The sequence below is a fragment of the Hyperoodon ampullatus genome (genome assembly GCF_949752795.1).
Source record: "Hyperoodon ampullatus genome assembly, chromosome: 3".
Classification (NCBI taxonomy): Eukaryota; Metazoa; Chordata; class Mammalia; order Artiodactyla; family Ziphiidae; genus Hyperoodon; species Hyperoodon ampullatus.
In genome coordinates this window covers 53,004,426-53,027,172 of record NC_136916.1, presented here as the reverse complement: position 1 = coordinate 53,027,172, position 22,747 = coordinate 53,004,426, and the positions used below count along the sequence as shown (strand labels likewise).

At 49.3% G+C, this 22,747-nt stretch overlaps 1 protein-coding gene across 4 annotated transcripts in view; it reads right to left on the bottom strand.

Annotated features, from left to right (window-relative positions):
- The window catches only part of TLN2 (talin 2), a gene marked incomplete at its 5' end in the record, with an annotated part of 203,651 nt that overhangs the window by 28,372 nt on the left and 152,532 nt on the right, over positions 1–22,747 (bottom strand). For all 4 annotated transcript variants that reach the window (XM_079698821.1, XM_079698822.1, XM_079698823.1 and 1 more), the window contains 7 exons: positions 3,299–3,406; positions 7,005–7,190; positions 9,392–9,508; positions 9,714–9,839; positions 13,235–13,418; positions 14,369–14,535; positions 20,077–20,223. In XM_079698821.1, the coding sequence (XP_079554947.1) occupies positions 3,299–3,406; positions 7,005–7,190; positions 9,392–9,508; positions 9,714–9,839; positions 13,235–13,418; positions 14,369–14,535; positions 20,077–20,223 (1,035 nt within the window). The remainder of the gene's footprint in view (positions 1–3,298; positions 3,407–7,004; positions 7,191–9,391; positions 9,509–9,713; positions 9,840–13,234; positions 13,419–14,368; positions 14,536–20,076; positions 20,224–22,747) is intronic.

Here is a 22,747-nt window from a genome sequence, read left to right as displayed (position 1 = left end):
ATTTTTATTGGAAAATACCCTTCAAAGAGTATGTATAGGTCTCTAAAGAGACAAGAATAAAAATATGAACAAATACTTGATGCGATTTCATTCTTATCTACTTGGATGAACCATCAGCACTTGTCACCATAAAGAGGGAAAAAACCTCTTTCTTGTAAAAGATGAGACAAATTCTGGATGCTGGATAAAAGTTTTCATGTCATTTAGCTTTTCTTCCTATTAATGATTTCGTTTTAGCACCAGCATTTTTCACACCGTAAATCTCAAAACAGCTATGGAGAAACAGGATATTTATATTATTGCCATAATTACGAGTTACAATGACAATAACTGTAGAGGAAGATGAAAGGAAATTCAGGTGGCAGGCTTTTAACAGACACATCAACCACCACACAATCAACCAAATTCGGTTTGCAAACACATAAGACTTCAGAGTCCTGTTTCTTTAGTAAATGCCAGGAAGAACTCATAACGGAAAATGCATCAGGGAAGCACACCTGGCTGTAAAGTGCAATGGCTCTTGTTGGGTCCAGGAAAAGAAGGGAGTGGTAGCTCCCCTCCTGCCAACCTCTGGTCCCACATGAAACCTCCCAAATCACACGTGATGTGGGGTCTCCCTGTGGCATGTGCCCTTCATCCTGTTCCAGAAGAACCGGCTGATTATCACTAGGGTTGATGCCTGGCACAGTAATTAAGTGGCTGTAAAGCTGGAGTCTCTGAGTGTGTATCCTGGGAATGGCTCCTAGGCCTTCCCACGGAGGCCCCGGACACCTCAGCTTCCTTTGGGGCAAAGAGGCCAACCACCCACCCACAGCCCCCCTCGGGAGGCCTTGTCTTCTTCTGCTCACCAACATGGGGTGGGCATGGAGAGGAGCGGAGGAGGAGAGTGCTTTGGTGGATGCAACACCTGGCTCCCAGATACTGGGAGAGGGTCTAAAGGTGGCTTGAGGTCAAGAAGGGGACCCTCTGAGGGTTCCCTTTTCCTTCTCCCCTGGGAGAAGGTTCTCAAGACAAGTGCTGGCACCTGCCCTTCCTCATGAAGACAGAACTCCTCTCCCTGGTCTAAACTGTCTTTGCGCGGAGGAGGGAAACCCGAGATCTTCACTCCACCCTACGCCTTGAAGGCTGCTGCCTCCTTTCCATCCCAACTTGGGGAGCTGGCGCCGCTGCAAGTGGACCCCGATGCACTGACATTCTCGTTAAACGGCTCACGAAAAGCCAATGTGTGCAGGGGCCTGCACCTACCAACGCTGGCGCCACAGGTACAAACACAGGAGCGGGGAAAAAATACAGTTTAATCAAGAAATGGAACTGGATGAAAGGGGCGAGGTGAGGATCCTTCATGGGAGTAATAGGAGGATGCCAGTATCAAATGAACAAGATGAAGACCAAAGCATGAGAGACAGAGACAAGGAAAACTGGGTGCTGGGGGAGAGCCCCCATTTGGGAAGCTAGGAGGGCACTGCTGCCGCAGCCCTGCATCTCTGCTCAGGCAGGACTGGCACCTTCCAGGAGGATTTTAACGAAGCGTGCAGCAGACGTGAGCTCAGCCATAGCCCCGGACTCCCCACAGCCTCACTTAATCCTTAAACAGCGGCCTAACATCTGAGCAAACTGAAGCCCAGATAAGACAGTGGTAATGCAACTATTTACTTGGCAGAGCCAGGATTTGAATTCAAGCGTTCTAAACCTAAGCCATTATGCTTTCCACTATGCTTTCGAATGTTCGGATGTAACAAGATTCCATGTGCCTAGAACAGATGGTCCCATCAAGAAAAAGATACCCTGTGGAAGCCTTGCTGGCTTCATTCTCCTTACGCTAAATTTCCTGCTATGCATGCTCACAGGCTGAACACTTCATATCCCAACACAGACAAGCTGGCTTGACTGGGGAGGCTCGTGCCTGCGAACGCTGACTGGCCAAGATATTCTCTCCTTGGCCCACGAGCAATACACTGGTTTCTACTCACGAGCGTTCAGGCTTTGGGAGCCCAATGTCAGTAACCCCAGACTGGCCACTCTCACAAAAGTTATTCTTTTGCAATGACCACGGTTACCTGGGCGAAGAATAAAAGTAATGTTCCCTTAAAAGACCTGAGGGCTTCCCTGGTGGCGCAGTGGTTGGGAGTCCGCCTGCCGATGCAGGGGACACGAGTTCGTGCCCCGGTCCGGGAAGATCCCACATGCCGCGGAGCGGCTGGGCCAGTGAGCCATGGCCGCTGAGCCTGTGCGTCCGGAGCTTGTGCTCCGCAAGGGGAGAGGCCACAACGGTGAGAGGCCCGTGTAACAAAAAAAAAAAAAAAAAAAGACCTGAAGTGCTTAACATCAGAAGGTAATTTAAGTTTAAGGAGAAGGCAGTAAAATACTAGAATGAGCAGAGCTGCGACTTGGTCCCAGGTCTGTCATTAGTAGCTGGGTGACCTCAACCAAGGGACCAAACTTCTTTGGCTCTTGGATCATTCCCTTGCCCTGCTAGCCTCACGTGGTTGCACAAAAAGAGATAAATGTCAATGCAGAGCAAATGACAGTCTTAATAATCTTTGAGGTACATGTGCTGTGTATCTGAAAGTACCCTGTTGGATCCTCTTCTTTCAGGTTTAGAAAGGAGCAAGGGCAGTGAAGGGGGTGAGACATAAAGTCTCTTCTGGGGTGTCTCTGACTCCTGAACAAGCTCTCTCCCAGAACTCCCCAGTTTTAAACGTGGCTCCCAGGATTAGACAGGGACAGATGTACACCACGTTAACCCAGCTCCACGTGGGCACGGCAGGCTTGAAGGTCATTAGAAAAATGGAACTGGACACATTCTCAACGTGGTCTAAGCCACTGGTTCGAGGACTGGGGGAAATCACGAGAGGCTAGTAGGTCTCCTGTAGCACTGGTGATGTTTCTAACTTGTCATGGATGCTGGTCTGGCTCTTCTAGGAGCCTTCCTGGCCCTTGCAGGATGGACTAGGGTTTTTCCTGACCGGACCTCCTGATCTGTTTTCAGTGGTGGCTCTGTGTGTCCCACCTGCTTCACCTCTCACTCTGCTTACCCACCGCTCTTCCATGCTAGTCTTGCCTCTTTGGTGCAACAGACAGCCAGGCTCTTCTGGATTCGAACTGCACCTCCCTCCACACGACACTTGTATCTTGTGTGCTGGGGCAGTGTGATATGAGAGGCTTTTCAGCTCAATCCAGTCCCAGCCTCGCAAGTGGAGCCTGCGCGATGCTCTAAGAGGGGTTTTCCAGAGGAAAGGATGCTCTGCACCCAGATCAGCTCTTCCCCAGCCCTGGCCTGGCCCATGCCCCTCCTCACCACCAAGACGTGCTCCAGAAGGTCCAGGTAGCCGAGGGTGCACTCCGTCCCGTACCGCAACGCTCTGGTGCGCACCTCCTCACTGACTTCGGGGTGATAGGATGCTTGCTGGAGAGAGAAAGGAACGTCGACATCTTAAAACAGGAAGAGCCAGGTGGCAAGTGGACCAGGCAGCCAGGTGGGGTCACTTGCCCAGCAGTGCTGTGTAGCCCAAGACCCAGAGGCAGGAGACCTCGATTCTGGAACTCCTCCTGTTTTACCTTCAGTGACCTCTCTGAGAAACCTTCCCTGCCTCCCTGGAGAGAGGAGGGGTTCTCCTCCACATTCTCTTGATACCTCCCACCTGTCTGCACTGCAGGTTCTCTGACAACACTTTGTGTCTTGCTTTTTCTAGTGCCTGGAGGCCAAACAAAAGCAAGTGAATCTGGCCCCTCTTTCCTTCCTTTCTCCTCATGCCCCCCCACCCCATCTTTTATTGAAAGGTAAGAAATTCCACGTGTGCTAAAAAGCCCAGGAAAGATTCATGATTGGGGCTTACAGCAGAGGCGGTACCATCTCAGGATCAGCCTCTCTCTCTCCTGCAGCGTGAAGTATCCTGAAGAACCCTCTCTGTTCACAGGCTCATCACGCCCAGGTCCTCACTCTGTGACCTGATCACACTGCAGTCACAGTGAGTCTCCCGACCAGGGCTCACTGGCTCCTGGGAACCTTCAGAGAGCGAGCTCCCCAGCACCCTCAGAGGTGCCATAAATAACTCATCTCGCATTATACACGTTGAGATAAGCAGACCAGGACATATGGTTAACACAGCATCTGGCCCTTTTTCCTTGTACTTGGGACCTGCCGACTTGAGTCATTCGTGAGATATCATTTCAGATGGTACGCCCATTCACGGGGCTGCCAGATGAACTACAGAATGTCCAGTTACATTTGAATTTCGAATAAACAATGAAAACTTTTAGCATAAGTACGAGGCGGTCTGTTTTTTATTTGCTCAGTCTGGCAACCCTACCCATTTAGCTTTTCCTCCTTCTACAACCTCACTCTGGAAAGAACTCGAGGGGGCTTACAAGAATACAAAAAATAGAAACCTGCAAATGAATTACAAGTCAGGACAAATACAAATTACACATTAGGATAAAAGGTCAAGGCAGAAGGGGAAGCGTGACACGCCCTCCATGTTCCCTCCAGTCAAATCCCTCTCCCCAGGACTGGGGGCTGTTGGGGGCAACACCTGGGAAATTTCCGCTTACCTGACCCCCCAAACCACCCCAAGAGGGGTGGGGATAATTCGAGTGGCCAGTATCTGTCATTTATGAGCCTGGTTGTATTCATCTGAGGACTAACAGGCCTGGTCTTTAACCCCTCCTGCGTTTTAATCAGCCTTGCCCCTGTGTCTCCAAGTGTGAGGACAGAGCCCATGTCTGGTTCGACGAGACACCACTGGGGGAAGACAAGGGCTATGATGCTCCTCCAGCAGGTAACGTGCAACGCCCTCCTTGAGAGCTGTGCGGGAGCTGCTGGTCACGGCTGGTGGCTCTAACCTGGTAGAGCCCTTGGGCAGAGCAATCGAGCAATAATTAGAATGTCACACCATTTGACCTCCTAATTCTACTTCTGGGAGCCTGCCTTGGATATCATCCAAGGCATAGGAAAAACGGATATACCCAAAGATGTTCACTGCAGTAAAGTTGATGATTTAAAAAAAACTGCAGACAATCTAAGTATCTGATAGTAGGGGGAAGAGTATATTCATTACCAGAGTATTTTGTGGTCAATAAAGAATCAGCTATAACGACTGCTAGTAATGCAGAAACAGTCAGGTAACATTAATTGTAATCAGAGATATAAAATTGTATCTGACGTAGACATATGGACATGAAAGGAAGACCAGAAAGAAACAGACACGAGAATAAACTTAGGGTGTAGGGAAGTCTGCATCCCCACCAGAGCAATTAGCGTAATCCTGTCTCTGATGAGTCAGTATGGGACCTACTGCACCTCCGTTTCTGCCCTGCTCAGCCCCAAAGGTGGTGTTCAAATATGGCCACGTGGCCCTCTGCTTGGCACAGAGGGTTCCTTCTTGACCCACCAGTAGGCATCCCTGGCTTTCTATATGTTCTTATTGCATGCCCTTTCTGGCAAGCTCACATTAGGAGAATTCCTTTACCCTTCCCATCTAGGACTGAACGACAGAACATACATGCCAGCCCTTCCAAAACTATGAGGTGCCCTGCATATACACCATGGTGGCCTTCAGGCCATATCTGGCTGGTAAATACTGTTCTTTTCTTTTTTTAAAGAGTTTTTTTGTTTGTTTTTGATGTGGACCATTTTTAAAGTCTTTATTGAATTTGTTACAATATTGCTTCTGTTTTTCATGTTTTGTTTTTTTGGCCCCAGTGGCATGTGGGATCTTAGCTCCCTGACCAGAGATTGAACCCGCACTCCCAGCACTAAGTCTTTGCCACTGGACCGCCAGGGAAGTCCCTGGTAAATACTGTTCTGACGGAGGCCGTAACCCCTTCGGGGAATTATCGCTTCTGCCAGGGCAGATTCCACTGAGCACATAAAAACTGTACTTGTGGCCTCAGGAGAGTCTAAACTCCCTGGCCCAGCGCATTCGGTCCTCAGGACAGTGACCCGACCCTCTTGCCACCCTCTGCTCCCCGCCCTGCCACCGCCTACCCCTGTTGCCCACGCTCTACCCTCCCCCACACCCAGGAGACCAGGAAGTGCGGTGCTTTTCCCCACACCCAGCCCTTCAGCCTGGCTGCCTCTCCCTGCCTCTGCCCAGGGACCCCAGCCCACCCTACCCTTGCCAAGGAACCTCAGAGGCCATCGTCCGACCCCGCACCAGCTCTCCCCACAACTCACTGCACCACAAAGAAGGGCCCTGTTGCTGAGGACACGGAGCTGCAACAGCTGCTCTTCCTTTTCTGTGGTTCAGCCCCAGCTGCCCACCACAGCAGGGGGGTCATCGATCCATCACGGAGCAGAATTCAGGGTCCCTGGGCCACAGCTGTCCCTAGAAGGGTGGAGGGCTGGGGTGGAGGTGCTCAGTGGGAGGCTCTTATGGCTCTCTGGCTTAACAGATCAAAAATAAAGTGAAGGTCATAAAGCTCAGGTCTCCCCAGCTCCTTCCATGAGCACTGGCTTAGGGCAGTGGCCCCCACTGTCTCCCCAAGGATCAGAAGAGCTGCTCCAAGACGTCTGGCACAGAGAGCAAAAAGGCAGATCCCTGACGTTATGTCTGGTTCCTCTCACTCACTGCCTCACCGAATTATGGCAACACCCCTGACCTATGGAAGCAGGAAAGGGTGCAGGCTGACAAGGGGTGTGGTTTTCCTTTGAAGGGCCTGGAACAAAATGCCACATGCCTGCTTTACTACTGCCAGAGCGGCCTCCACTACAGCCCCTGTAAGAAGGTGTCCGCCTATTTAGGAAGAACTGAGAGGTAAAGTGGGAGGGTCAGTCAGCAGGCCTACTCCATGCCCTCTCAGACACAAAACTGCCCCCAGAGTCACCTCCCAGGGGCTGACGGGCACACCTGTCTTCCCGTGTAGCCTACTGCACACACAGGTTAAGGTACCGGGCGGCTCCCTTCTACACGTGGCCAGCCCCTCCCCATCTCCAAACTGAACCCAACAGCTCAACCGTGACCGAACACTACCCTACCCACCCCAAACAACGCCAAGGCCTTTACCTTGCAAGCCGTCAACATATCTGACACGGCCTTCCGGCTCAGGTTGGCGGTGGCAATCACGTCCTCCTGTCGACACGAGTTCCCAGCTGCCACGGCTTTGGCTGTTGCCATGGTGATGCCTTTCGTCATCCTGATGGATTCTTCAGGTGATGATGTCTTTTCAGGTACCTCTTTGGACTGGAATACCTGGAAGTTAGAAATCGAAGTGCTGAAAAAATCAAAAAGGGAAGGACAGAAATAACTTATGCCTCCCCTACCAGCTGCGGCTCAGTGTCTGAAAACCAAGCCAGCCACGGGAAGAAACCGTCAAATGGCAGGAAATTAGAAATTTGAATTCAGTAATATCATTCTTGCTTTCAAGATTCCGGCGTGGATAGCCTCACACACCTGTACTCGGCATTCATGGGGACAACGTGGGGAGGGAAAACGATCCACAGCATCAACTTGTTTGCCTTCGGAAACTGACACTCAATGTGTATTCGTTACCCACCTCCACCGGGGTGGGGTACGGGGGGCATTGTGCGGCTTCCCAGTTCTCCTGGCCCATTCCTGCTCCTGCTTCGGTAGTTCCCAGAAACCCCGCAGCCCAGATGCTGGTTCCAGGTCAGGACTGACCTGGATGCATTGCTCTGGACTCAGCTCTCTCTCTTTAAGAGGGTGTGGGGCTGGGGGAAATGAAGCATTCAGTTTCTTCTATTCTTAGCCTTTCTTACAAATATAACTGCCTAATTGTGTGGAGGCGTTTGGGTCGAGTGTGCCACGTTGACACTGTGAATTATTTAACCACACACACACACACACACACATACACACACAGACACACCTTTAGAGAAGCTGAAATAAATTAGCCATGGTAAGTGAATATCCCACTTTAAAGTTCCACCTGCCAGTCAAGCCAGCCGTTTCTGCTTCCAGCCCATCTGCCATGGTTCTACCATGAGTGATGGGTGCCCTGGCTGTCCCTGTACATGAGAACTCCCGAACCAGGTGGGGCCGCTCTGTCTTCTGCCCTAGGCAGCCACATTTCAGCAGGGAAGTCTTCCTGGAAGCAGAAAGGAGGACCCAGCCAGCATCCCTGCCATGTGCCAACCACTGTTCAACATCACTTCTCCCCTAAAAATGAACAGCTACTGTCAGGCCGCCCAGGACCACCCCTGAATGCTGCAGTGGAATGAACATGGACAGAGCCCTCCACACTAACATGGGTCTTGGGACACACGCTCCTTTGGAAACCTCGTGTATCCACGAAAGTGCACAGTCTGGGTCAATTCTAAACCACATCGGTATACTTAGGTCGACCATGTGTCTGTAATTTCCCAGTAGAGCTCCAAATTTCAAATCGCTTCCATTGCCACCATTAGGCCCACCCACACCTGTCAGAATGTGTGTCCAAACTTTTGGTAAGAAACCCCCAGCCTGTGCAAGCAGGTTAGCGCCAGGCAGCAGCCTTAAGGCCTGTATTTTTTAGTTTCTTCTCCATGTGAGAACTAAGCACAACACCAACCAAGGTCGGATTCAATAAAAACAGGACAAGAGAACCCAAGCCTCCACGAGCAAAACCCAACAGAACTGCTCGTCTCTACTGCTGTCCTTCAGCGGCTTGTGGCCCTCACAGGTGAGCCTCTAAAGACGCCTCCTTCCAAAAGAGGAGCTGAATCTGTGATCAGACCTCCCATTAAAAAGAAATCTCAGTTTGAAACTACTCATTTTCAGCATATTTCTATTTCTAGGGATAAGGATGATTCAACCCACAATTGTCTCAGGATCAAAAGAACAGGAGACAATCACAGTATATCACCAGGACACCCGCGCTCTATGACGGTGGAACAAGGTAAGAGCGAACATGGGGCCAGCGTCTCTGGGATCAGACACCTCACACAGAAGGAAGCCTGACGTTAAAGGGAAGTGTCCCAGGTAAAGGCATCCAGGTTTTCCTAATTGCTAACCTCAGACTCCCGAATCCGTACGTGTGCAGCAGTGTGAGCTGTTGCCAATGGCAACGGGAATCAGGAGGGGCTACGTGGCTGCACAGTGTACACACCATTGAAGCTCAAGGCGAGGGCAAGCGGCTACACTGAATCTTCCCTTTACCAGGACTCTTCTGTAGCACTTTCGTTTCACGCTGCAATTTTAGTGGAATTAAACCTGAATGGTCCCAAGCCATACATTAATTCATTTAATTATAATTACAAATTGATCTTAGCCAAACTCAGAGGTCAGTTTCACATGGGGTCTCCATGATACAAACGTACCAGCAGGCAGGCACGTGGGCCCCCCTAGCTCAGGTGTTCCAGGTAAAACCTCTTTATGTTAGAAGTCTCAGAGAAGCTGCACTGGGGTCAGCTGCTGGATGCCGAGCCTGAGGGAGGTGACTGGTGGCTCCTTACCGTGAGCTCCTGCTTCATGTACTCGATGGTGGCCTCAAGCGCCCGTGTGCCCCGGGTAGCCTCGTCCTCCACCGCCTTCACGGTCTTGAGGAGGGAGGTGACATTGGTCACCATCACCTGCATGGGAAGAGATGTCAAGAGAAAACAGGGAGTGAGTGAGCTGAGGTCCCATCCCTCCTTTCAGTTCCGGATCTAATGCCACAAGTACCAGCACCTCTAAGTGAGAAAGGAGCTCAGATGCACATCCTCCAATACTCTCGAGTGTGCATCTCTCACTGCAGCACCCCTGGCACGCTTGCCCCTAATTGGGGCTCCACTCTACCTTGGCGGCCCCCTTGAGCTGGTACATGGAGGGGTCATCGGCGGGCTTGCTGGCAGCTCCCTTGGTAGCACCAATGAGATCTGAGAGGGCCTTAGCCACGTCTTTGATGGCATTGATCAACACCACCTGAAAGAGAGCGTGGGCCCAGGTGAGCAGGCTGCACCAAGAGCACACAGTCCAAGAGCAGGGCTCTCCATCAGCAGCTTGCAAGCCTGCAGCACAGGAGAATCCCCAGGAACCACCCTTGGAGACTCTGATGTGAGGCTGGGTGGAAAACCAGATTGCAGACTTGAAGAAGCTCCCTAAGGGAGTCAGATGCTGAGCCAGAAAGCGGGACCCCGGTAGAGTTAGCATATTCAGAAACACCGCCTAGCTGGCGGCTCTGCTGACAAGCTGCCTATGAAAGGATGAGGGCAGCTAAGCAGACACCCCGAGACGCCATGCCACGCACCTATGCCCAGAACTGGTCACCAAAACCACTGAGAACAAAATGCAAGCCTCCTGCCCTGGCCTGCAAGGCCGCCATGGCAGCCCACCTGCGTCCCCAGACTTGGTTCCTGGGATCCTGACTCACTCAGCATGTTATAGGCATGTGGGTCTGTCTTTCTTCCCTGTTGGAAATCCTCCCTCGTTCCAACCTCAGGGCCTCTGCTCTTGTTCCCCTCTCTGCCTGGAACCTGGCTTTTTTCACCCTTCAGGTCTCAGCTCAAATGTCATGTCCTCAGAGACCCTTCCTGACCACTCTAGCTATAAGCCCACCCCCACTGAAACTCCCTCAGCTTGCCCTGTTTTATTTATAGCACTTAGCAGTATGTGGAATTACTTTATTATTTATTCACTTATACACCAACTGTCTTCTTCCTTGACTTGGATGGAAGCTGTAGGAGGGCCGACCTGGTCTTCTGTCTGTTGTGTTCTGCACTCAGGACAGGACCTGGCGTGTAGTGGGCGCTCAGCAAATACTCATGGAATGGGTGAATATACAGATGTGTACCCATGTAACACTGGATGGAATACAGTATCTTCACTCTTCTAACTGAACAGACACCACAGGCCACTTCTTCTGGGTGTTAGACTTGGCATCTCAAGTACCAGGCATATTTAGGAATTACATGATATTGGGTATTACATTTAAGTTTTCTGGGTCCAGCAGCTACAATAACAACTCCTACTTCTAAAACAACAATTTCCCTTCGTTGAGGGCAATGTTCCAGGTGCCGAGCCAAGCACAATGCACATGATCTTATTTAACCCTCATCACTGCCATTCTGAGTGGGAACTACATTGCTCGTGTCCACACTGGCAGAGGCTGGGAATGGCAAGGTTGGGATTCAGACTCTGGTCAGTGTGATCACAAGGGCCACGGTCTTCACCTCCACACTGTATTACGCTCTATGGCCCTGGCTCCTCATCTACAAATGGGGTGAGCAGTGCCAGCCCTGCCCATTTACCGCACTGTTGGCAGGATGAACTGAATAATGGATGTGAAAACGTCTTAGAAACTCTAGCGTCCCAGAACCTGCAAGCACAGCCACGCCATGACTGCCCAGCCTCCCAACCCTCCCCGTCTCCATCCCGTGGCTTCTCACCCACAGGGTGCACAGGATCTCCGCCAACCTCTGAAACCACAGGGCACGTCGAGCTGTGACGGGGCTCGTGAGGGGGGGCTAACGGCAGGGACCACCACGGGGAGGCGCAGCGGGGAGGTGTGCTGCCGACACCTGGCGTACACTGTCCCATCCTGGGTCACTGCACGGCGACCAGCGAGTGGGCACACTTTTCTGAGGGGACATCTCTCACTGGTGGTCTCAAAAGAAGTTGGGCCCTAGGACATCTAGACCATTTGGGAGTTTAAGCCTCTAAGCAATTCGATACGTTTCTCTGTATCCAAAGAGTTAAATCCTCCCAGGTGATTCATTCCAAGTTGAGCCGGACTAGGGGAAAGTGTGGGTTCCATCCCCACTGATGCGTTTTCTAGCTTTTCCTTCCTCCGTGGGGGTAAGAACAATACCCAGGCAGACACTTCTGTGAGTGCTTCGCATTCCGGAGGCAGCCAATCTGAGCTCTGATGTTATCAAAGAGAAAAGCCAGCAGAAGGAGTAAAAAGCCAACAGACGGAATGTTTCCTTTACGGACCTCTGCTCCAGCGGAGGACATCAGGAGGGGAAGGGTCACAGCCGTGTGGGAGCAAAGCTGGTGGCCCTGTGCTCACCAGAACAGTAGCTGTCGTCAACCCTGGCGCTGGATGGTAGGAGGTGCTCTCTCCAGTGTTGTCCAAAGGGGCCGAATAGGTTCGTTTACTGAGTATGGTTTAAGCAGTGAAAACTGAAGTGTTTACCACACTGGGGTTGCAATAGCAGAGGGATTTTTAAGTTTTACACTCGGGAGTGGGGAGAATCCGTCAACGACGGCCACGGTTGGCTGTTAGTTCAGCAACAGCTGAACTGCTTTGTTGGGTATCTACGATGTGTGGGGGCAGTGCTTGGTGTGTAGGTTTCAAAGATCAATAAACCATGATTCCTGTCCTTGAGGAGCTGATGGTCTAGGCTGGGGAACAAAGGACCAGGTAGGTAATGGCAGTGAAGTGGCTAAATCCAAAGCAGAGAGTCACAGAGCGTGGAGCCCTTCCCTGGCCCTCAGCTCCTCTCTCTCTCCTCCCCTTCAGAGCCAAACTTTTCAAGTGGGGCGTCTATACACACTGGTTCCTTCCTTCACCCGCATCTGGCCACTGCTCACTTACAGCCCCGGCTGGGTGGCCACTGCCCCCCACGGCCCTGGGCCTGGCTCTCAGTCCTTTGTCTTTCTTGCTGCCTTGGCTGCATCTCTGGAGGGTTGCAGCACTCCTTCCTCTTCACATCAGGCCCCTGGCTTTCCTCCTACCAGCGGCTGCTGCTTCTCAGTCTCCTTAGGTATCTCTTTCTCCTGAAGATGGTCCTAAATAGTGGATTCCTCAGCTCTGCCTTGATCCCTTCTCCTCTTCCTTCCACAGACAGTGGATGCAGTCACTGTCTGTCGGCCAATAACCCCTACATCCACATCCCCCAAACCGAGGAAGCTCAAGCCTACACACTTGTTCTACCTGAGTGTCTCTCTCGAACTTCCAATGCAACACGCTGCAAACCGAACTCACCTGCATCTCTGCCTGGGGCAGCCCTCCCTCCAGGGAGCCCCAGCTGGGTACATGGAGCCACCGTCCATTCACTGATCTAGCCTGAAACGTACAGTCATCCTGGCCTCCCCCCTCTCCCTCATCTCCAACGCTCACTGCGTCCAATCGTTTACCAAGCCCAGCTGAGTCTTCTTTACAGACTCCTCTCAAATCTTCTGGCTTACCTCCATAGCCACGGCCACACCACAGTCCATGCCACTATCCTGCCTAGATAACTGCTTCCTACCAGTCTCCAAACCACAGACGCACCCGTGCACATGTTGTCCACACCCAAAGTTCCTATTTTGCCTTTTCTTTCTTCTGAGGCCTGGTGCACAGTGTCTGTGGGACCACGAGGCCCACCCGTACCTACCTGGGTCTCGGGGTCATCAGAGCCCAGGCTGGCGGCCCCCAGCTTGACCACCTCGGCGAGCTGGGTGATGGTGGCTGCCGAGGACTGGGCTGCCTGGGCCAGCTTGTCTGGAGTGGATGCAGCCCCCGAAACCAGCAATTTCGTGTCTTCCACCAAGGCCTTGGCTGTCTTCAGAATGTTTTCCCTGAGAAAGGCAGGAAAGCGTGGGGAGGAGGAGAGACAAAGGCAGAGCTTGGTCACTGGTAGTTAGGAGGAAAAGAAACCCTTCTAGGGGCTTTTGTTAAAGGGCATTGAAGAAGAGAGGTGATGCGTTTCTCCTCCCTTAATAGGAGGCTCTCATCTTCCATGTAAGAGAATTAGGAGAGAGGAGAGGAAAGTCAGCCCAGAATTCACATAGTCGATTAATGGTAAAGCTTCAATTAAAGATTCAGGCTCATCAGTTTGGCTCCCTTCCCCCAACCCTGTAGCTTCTTCCCTGTGGTTCCTACTACCCCTGAAAATACTTCATAGTTACAGGGACCTGTGAGGACACATGGGTCAGGGGACCTTGCCTTGGACATCACAGCCCAAGGGGCTGGGTTCTGGAAGGAGCGTCAGGGCACTGGGAATCTCTTCCCCTGCCCAGTGCTGGGGCTGAAGAGAGAGGAAGAAAGGTGCTGGACATGTGGCGAGGATATGTGGGGTCTCCAGCAGCAAACGGAGACCCTGGTACCAGCCTCTGAAGCAGAGTCTCAAGAGTCTAAAGAGCCCGGGAGAGACAGCAGGCTTGGAGCTTCACTGTTCACTTAGGTAAGAGCTACATGCCTGCCTGGGCCACTACCAGTCCTACGAGGGATGGTGAAAAAATCAGGGGCACAGCTTTTTAGCTTAGAAAGCAAAAAGATCAAAAAGCTATCCTCTGCTGGAGCAGACAGGATTTAGGCTGTGAGAGGCAAAGCTGGAACACAACTCTGTTTGCAGTTGAGAAAAGGTACTTATTTTGATTACGTGGGTCACTTGCCCCACTTGAGCGTCCTGTTGACATCAAAATGGATAACCACATTTCTGGCTCTTGGGCAGCATATCCAAAGTCCATCAGGCCATACTGAACCTCTCCCCATCCAGGAGCCCACAGGACAACCTTCACTCCCATACCTGTGGTCTGCAAAGGTCTCATTGTTCTCTGCGTTCAGGGTCCCTGCAGTCGCAAACATGATGGTGGTGTCCAGGTCGGCGATGATCCCAGACACAGCAGTGGCAGCTGTGATACATGCCTGGGTCCCCTTGTTCCCAGCTTGGAGAGCTGATAGCACCAAGGACACCTATAGGCAGAGAGGAAATGTCAGGGGGTGTGGAAGACGGAGAAAATATAACCCACAGGTTTTTCAGAATAGAAAAAAAAAGGAAACACTACAAAGAATGCTCAAAAAATAGAAGAGGAGGAAACTCTTCCAAACTCATTTTATGAGGCCAAAATTACTCTGATACCAAAACCAGGCAAGGATACCACAAGAAAATAAAATTACAGGACAATATCCCTGATGAACACAGATGCAAAAATCCTCAACAAAATATCAGCAAACCGAACTCAACAATACAGTAAAAGTATCACACACCATGATCAAGTGGGATTTATTCCAGGGATGCAAGGATGGTTCAACATCCACATATCAGTCAATGTGATACACCACATTTACAAAATGAAGGGTAAAAATCATATAGTCATCTTAATAAATGCAGAAAAAGCATTTGACAAAATCCAACAGCCATTTATGATAAAAACTCTCAACAGAGGGGGTACAGAGAGAACATACCTCAGTATAATAACGTCCACATACAACAAGCCAATAGCTAACATCATATTCAAAGGTGAAAAGCCAAAAGCTTTAGACAAGAAATAAAAGTCATCCAAACTGGAAAGAAGTAAAACTGTCACAATCTGCAGATGACATGATATTATATGTAGAAAACCCTGATGACTCCATGAAAAAAAATTTTTAGAATAAATGAATTCAGCAAACTTGCAGGATACAAAATCAATAAACAAAAATCTATTGTGTGTCTATACACTAACAACAAACATCAGAAAGAGAAATTAAGAAAACAATCCCATTTACAATTGCATCAAAAAGAACAGAATACCTAGGAATAAATTTAACCAAGGAGGTGAAAGACCTGTATATTGAAAACTACAAGACATCAAAGAAAGAAACAGAAGAAGGCACAAATAAATGAAAAGATATTCTGTGCTCATGGATTAGAAGAATATTGTTAAAATAGTAGTTTGGTAGTATAAAACACTACCAAAACCAGTATGCAATTCAATGTAATTCTTATCAAAATTAAAATGGGGGCTCCCCTGGTGGCACAGTGGTTAAGGATCCGCCTGCCAATGCAGGGGACATGGGTTCAAGCCCTCGTCTGGGAAGATCCCACATGCCATGGAGCAACTAAGCCTGTGCGCCACAACTACTGAGCCTGCGCTCTAGAGCCCACAACCCACAACTACTGAGTCCACGTGCCATGACTACTGAAGCCCGCACGTCTAGAGCCCGTGCTCCACAACAAGAGAAGCCACCACAATGAGAAGCCTGCGCACCGCAACGAAGAGTAGCCCCTGCTCACTGCAACTAAAGAAAGCCCGTGCGCAGCAACAAAGACCCAACGCAGCCAAAAAAAAAAAAATTAAATTAAAATGGCATTTTTCACGGAAAATGAACAAACAATCCTAAAATTTGTATGGAACCATAAAAGATCCCAAATAGCCAAAGCAATTTTGAGAAAGAAGAACAAAACTGGAGGCATAATGCTTTCTGATTTCAAACTATATCACAAAGCAACAGTAATTAAAACGGTATGGTAATGGCATAAAAAGACACGTAAATCAATGGAATAGATAGTCCAGAAATAAACCCATTCATATCTGATCAATTAATTTATGACAAAGGAGCCAAGAATATACAATGGGGAAAGAACAGTCTGTTCAATAAATGGTGTTGAGAAAACGGGACAGCCACATGCAAAAGAATCAAACTGGACCATTATCGTACACTATACACAAAAATTAACTCAAAATGGATTAATTATAAGACCTGAATGTAAGACCTGAAACCCCTAGAAGAAAATATAGCTGGTCACTTCTTTGACATAGGTCTTGGGTCTTGGCAATGAATCTGACACCAAAAGCACAAGAAACAAAAGCAAAAATAAACAAGTGGGACTATATCAAACTAAAAATTTTCTGCACAGGAAAGGAAACCACCAACAAAATGAAAAGGCAATCTACTGAATGGGAGAAAGTATTGATATCTGCAAATCATATATCTGGTAAACATATAAAGAACTCATACAACTCAACAGCAAAAAAAAAAAATTTGATTTTAAAAATGGGAAGAATATCTCAATGGATATTTTTCCAAAAAAGGTACACAGACGGCCACCAGGCACATGCAAATATGCTCCACATAATTGTTAGGGAAATGCAAATCAAAACCACAATGAGATATCACCTTACATCTGTCAGAATGTTAATTATCAAAATGAAGCAACAAGTGTTGGCAAAGATGTAGAGAAAAGTGAACCCTTACGCACCTTTGGTGGGAATAAAAATTGGTGCAGCCCTATATGAAAAACAGTAAGGAGGTTCCTCAAAACATTAAACATAGAACTACCATGTGATCCCACAATTTTACTTTTGGGTATTTATTCAAAGAAAATGAAAACACTAACTCAAAAAGATATATGTGCCCCCATGTTCACTGTAGCACTATGTACAATAGCCAAGACAAGGAAAAAACCCAAGTGTCCATCAATAGATGAATGGATAAAGAAAATGTGGTACATATACACAATGGAATATTATTCAGCCATAAATAAGAATGAAATCTTGCCATTTGCGACAACATGAATGGACATCAAAGGCATTATGCTAACTGAAACAAGTCAGAGAAAGACAAATACTGCATGACCTCTCTTTTATGTGGAATCTTAAAACAAAAACAAACACCAAGCTCATAGATAGAGAGAACAGACTTGTGCTTGCCAGAGGCAGGGGATGAGGGGTAGGAGAAATGGGTGAACTGTTTTCGTTTTAGTCTAAATAAATTGAATAAAAATGAAATAAAACAAAAAACAATCAAACTCATAGAAAAAGAGGTCAGATTTGTGGTTATGGCAGGGGGGTGGGGTAGGGTGGGGTGGTGGTGGTGAGATTGAAGTAAGGTGGTCAAAAGGCACGAACTTCCAATTTTAAGAAAGTCCGAGGGATGCAATGCACAACATGATGACTATAGTTAACACTGCTTTGTGATCTTTATGAAAGTTGTTAAAATCCTAAGAGTTCTTATCACAATGAAAAAATATATAGACGTGTATACTTTTTGTATTGATATGAGATGAGGGATGTTAACTAAACTTATTGTAATCATTTCATGACATACATAAGAAAGCATGATGCTGTGCAACCTAAACTTAAACAGTGCTATATGTCAATCATACTTCAATAAAACTGGAAAAAAAAAGGTAAAACAAAACAGAACAGTGAATTTTCTCTTGGGGAGTAAATGCGGCTCAGGGGTTACCAGCACAGTTTGGAGTCAACAGCCTGCCTGAACCAGAGCACTGCCATTTGCTGGCTACACAACTTGGGCAGGCTGTTTCACTTCTCCAAGCCTCAGTTTCCTCATTTGGAAAAGGGGGCTATTACTTCTTGCCAATCAGGGTTGATGGGAGGAGTAAGTGGTGGAAAAATGCATGTAAATTACTAGGCAGGTAATAAGGGTTTACTAGAGGGTAGATGCTACTCTACGTGATGTTTCTGAAATCACAAAGAGGGATAAGGATCGGGCTCCCGTAAAAGGTGTGGCTGTTTCTGTCCCCTCTGATCAGGTTTTCTGTAGAACGGCCCTTTGCTAACACTTGTCACTCCTTCCCTCGGCTGCCTCTTGTCTAGAAGTTCTTCATAGTGGGCCCCAGAGAGGACCCCCTCATGTAAACTCTCCACCTACCACTCCCTCGCACCATCACCTGCCACCAGCAGGTTGGCTAAGGTGTTCACTCCAGTGCCTTCCGCGCCAGAAACCCTCTGCTGGCACCTGTCACCCCTCCAGTGCACCCTCACGTCCCTAAAGACACCTTCCTACAAGGCAAGCTGGACCCACCACGCCCCTGGGGACAGCTGTCCCCCTGCTGTGGAGAGGAGCTGAGCTCCCTTCACAACTGGATCCCATCTCCCAGGCTTCCCCCCACGTTCCTGCCACAGAAGCCCCCTCCTTCCTTCCTCACCCACCCCCTCTCTTGCCCTTTTGGGTCTGCCCTCCTGGCTGGAGACAATCACACAGACACACCTAGACAGGTAAGAAAGACGGCAGGTGCAGATGGGAGGGCAGGAGATAAGCAGGGCAGAGGGATGTAGCAGGAAACTGCCCAAAAGGCTAGATGCTCTGCCCGAGCCGACCCCCTGCCTCTGACCCCTCTCCTGGTGTCCTGGGTCAGGGATCCTCTGCTGGAGGAGCAGTAAGACGGAGGCCAGCTCAGGAAGACCAGGCTGCTTGGCCACGCTCACTAGCACCACGCAGTTTGGACCCCCTCCCTTCCTCCCTCGTGCTCCTGTTCCAAGGCTTCCTACGGGGGAACTTGGCACGAGTCACTTCAACAACAAGGAAGGGCTTTCAAAGGAGGGAGAGGGCCTTCCTCGAGCTGAGAGATTTATTTCCTCATCCTGGGGAGGCTAGGGAGGCCTGGACAGTCCTGTGGGCTGCGGGAGACTGATGTCCGGCTGGGGCGCGGGGCCTCATACAGAGCAGCCTCTGTCCAGGCAGTTTCCAGGGGACGGTCCCCCTCCCACCCCTCAAGTCCTGCTGCCAAGCTTCTCAATGGTGCAGAGCTCTCTGTCCTGCGACCCAAGGGAAGGAGAGGGAAACACCAGCAAAGCACGGATGCTGCCACCGGCACCTCAAGAGGCCTGCACAGCAGCTGCCCTGAAAAATGACTCTGAGAAATAAGCCAAGCAAAACCATCAGCAAACTGCGGGAGAGTCAAGGAACTACTGGGAACGAAGGGATGTTCAGAACGGGGTGCTGTGAACCATGGAAAACTTCCAGGGAGAAGGGAGTGTTGGAGGACAGAGACAGGGAACAGTGCCTAGAATTTACTAAACATTGAACAGTGCGCCTGGCACTGTGCCAGGCTCTATGACCTGTATCGCTACATGTAATCTACACACCCCGTAGGCCAGGTATTCTATTTCTTTATCCTCCCTTTACTGATGGGGAAGTTGAGGCTTGGCAGGGTGAAGTAGCTTAGCTGAGACCCTAGAGTCCCATGCACTACGCTATGTGATTCTCTCTACAAACAGCTGCTGACAGAGTCAGAAAACTTCCTGCCAGTTCCTGCTGTCCCACCACGGTGCCATGTGACTTCGCGGGTGCTAACCCTCCTCACTGCACTGTCTCATCTGGAAATAAAGAGGTCACAAAAGAGGAGCTGTGGGTCCTTCTTACTTACCCCCAGTACCTGGGAGCCTCTCTGAGAAGGGAGCCTGGTGGCAAAAGTGTGCAAAGGGGCTGCAGGGAGCGGCTCCTGGCACTGACTGTGACTTGGGACACCACCTGGCCAGTCTGTCCACAGGAGAGCCTACCAAGTTGACCGCCAGGGCCCTGACCTCTGTGGGACTGTCCCTCTCACGTTCTCAGTTTCTCAGGACCACAGATCACCCCCAGCTGCCTGATGTGCCCCGGCCCTGGGGAGACCCTGGGTGGGAGGGAAGACAATCAGGCGTGACCCAGCTGGCTGGTTTTTGGCTTAGTTTCCTGGTCTGTCCCTGGTCTCGGCGGGTCCCGCCTGCCCTGAGGGCCGCTCCTTACCTTCTCTGTGACCGCGCGGGCACACTCGATCAGCTCCCTTTTGGTGTAGCTGTCCGTGGGGCACACCTGGAGGGCCCCCGCCTTCTGCACCAGGAAGATGCAGCCATGGCCCAGGTCCTGCACCCGAGTGCGAATCTGGAAGCCGATCTGTGGAGGCAGGCCCGGGGTGGGGAGGGGGAAGCATGATGGCCCTGCCATCGAGGTCTTCCCTACATGGAAAATTTCTCTTACATCCTAGGGGAGCCTGGCTGGGAAAATTCCACTGCCATTAAGAGTCTGTGTTTGGTGAACTATGGAATTTGGTTGATTTTGCTTCCTGTTTTAGAGACTGTAAAATACCCGCAGCCCCCAGTAAGCAAGCTTAATAATATTTGTTACTTTTTCTGGTGCATTTCTCTACCTATATCCTGAGCCACTAGGTAAGAATGTTAATTAGATGAACTCTGTGGGATTATTCATTCAACCAGTGTTTATTGAGCCCCTACCGTGTGTCAGGGCCTCTTTGAGGCAGGTAATGCATTTAATTTCATTGATTTCTCACAAAAGCCCTAGAGAGTAATTAGAAGTTCAGAATATATAGCTTTAGTATAAAGCATATTTTAAAGTGTTCAGATTCTTGCAAAATTGCCAGGTTTACCAACCAGAACGCTCCCTTCCTCAGCTGTACCATAGAGTGAGAGTAACCATGCTGGGCCCAGGTTCCCTTTCTAGCAAGCCAGGTTGAGGTTTCCTTAAAAAGTTAAATGTTTAGAGCTGCCGGCTTAGCAGGCATGCATTCTTTTAATGACCCCTGGGTTGTGTGATTATAAAAGGTACTTTGCCTAAAAGAAGCCAAACTAAGTTCCACTATGGATAAGGTGCCAGCTATCTCTGTGGTGTAGTCAATTCCACCTCCACCGCCCAAAGCTTGCATTCTTCTGGCTTTGTTTCACATCAGTTTTCATTTTGGTCTGATCAATACAGCCCAGGTAAGCAACTAAACACGGAACAAAACACCTCTAAGCTAAGCATTATTTTTAAGAATCCACAGTAGCTAGAAGCTGTGTGCTGATCCTTCCAGCATCTCTCAAGAAGAGTTACTAAAAGAGCCCAGGTTTTGTGAATAAAACCTAGGAATTCACACACCTGGGAATTTGGGCCACCTGGATGCTATCTTCCAACCTCATCCCAAGAGTCAGTTTAAGGGAAGGCGATTCCAGGTGTGAGAGGGCTGCAAATGCTCTATTATTGAAACACACACTGCTTTCAGGGAAAAAGGTTATTCCCTTAACCCTTTAAGGCCCGAAAGATGTTTAAGTCCACTTGGTCAAACGTTCTCCTGACCCAGAAAGCTGAGCTTCTGCTCTTTGGGGTGTCTTCTATTCGTACATGAGCAGGTACTACAAAAGCTTTGCAATCAGGCAGGGCTTCTTGCTGACCATCTCCACATGGAATACAACACAGGCGTCATGCCAGGATCATGCAACCCGCCAGCGCTGAAAACAGATCTGGACTAGTGCAGCATCAAGACCGCCACCGAGAACTGGAGAGGCTTGAATTCAGCCCACGCAGTGGCAAGGCCATTTAAGTATATCTCTTTGCTGGGCATGTTTACTGGTTTAAACACAAGGTCAAGCTGAAGCAGGGGAATGCCCCAGTGAAGTTTTAAACTCAACCAGGCTCTCAAGGCTTTTCAGACCCATACAGTGTAACCCTAAGTACTCAAGGGTCAGAGCTAATACAAAGGCAAGAGCTCTGCTGTCAAGGATGAGCACAGGTCTCTAAAGGATAAGATGCCAATGGGGAAGTCAAGTAAGGGGGAAATGGAGGAAGAAACATTCACATACTTTCAAATAAAAGAGACCTTATGAGTTCAGCCTCCCCATTTTACAGATGAAGAGACTGAGGCCCAGAGAAGTGATGTGATTAGCCCAAGATCACACAGCCAGTCCCTGGCAAAGCCAGAGGAGAATTCATATCTTTCATCCTAAGCATGGTGCTCTATCCATTAGATCAGTGTTTCTTTTTTCTTTTTTTTTGAATTTTATTTTTTTTTATACAGCAGGTTCTTATTAGTTATCTATTTTATACATACTAGTGTATATATGTCAATCCCAATCAGATCAGTGTTTTTCTGATTTGATTTTTCTCCACTTAGCAGCAGAACCCTTTCCCACCCCCCAATAAAATTGCTCATGGAACCTCAACATATAAAATGGAAGTAATTTGTTATTACTATACTCTTCCTTTATGAGTTAAAATTTATATCCTTGACCCAAAAAGTCAACAATGAGGCTCAGTGATCCAAAGACAGGGTTATGAAGGCCAGTTACAGCCTCGGCCACCAGCTCATTTCTGCATTTTGCCTTGGCTGCACAGGGTGGAGAATCCTGTTCCTTGCATAAAGCAAAAGGGAAGAGTGTTCTCACAGTTCCTCGACCACAGGAGGCAGGGCAGATATTCCACCAGCCTGAGGCCTGCACAGAACCACCCACCAGCCTAGGGTAAGGTACAGGTGGCCCCCAGTGGGTTACCATTTTGGCCTAGAATACGTTCAAGAGCCCATGCTGCTTTTCCTAACAGTTTGTATATAAATAATTACATTATGTTTAAAAAGGGAAACTTGAGTAGAACAGACGCAGAACTTCCAGAGCACCTCGCTGGGCCGGGGGTATGAAACCACTGTGCCAGA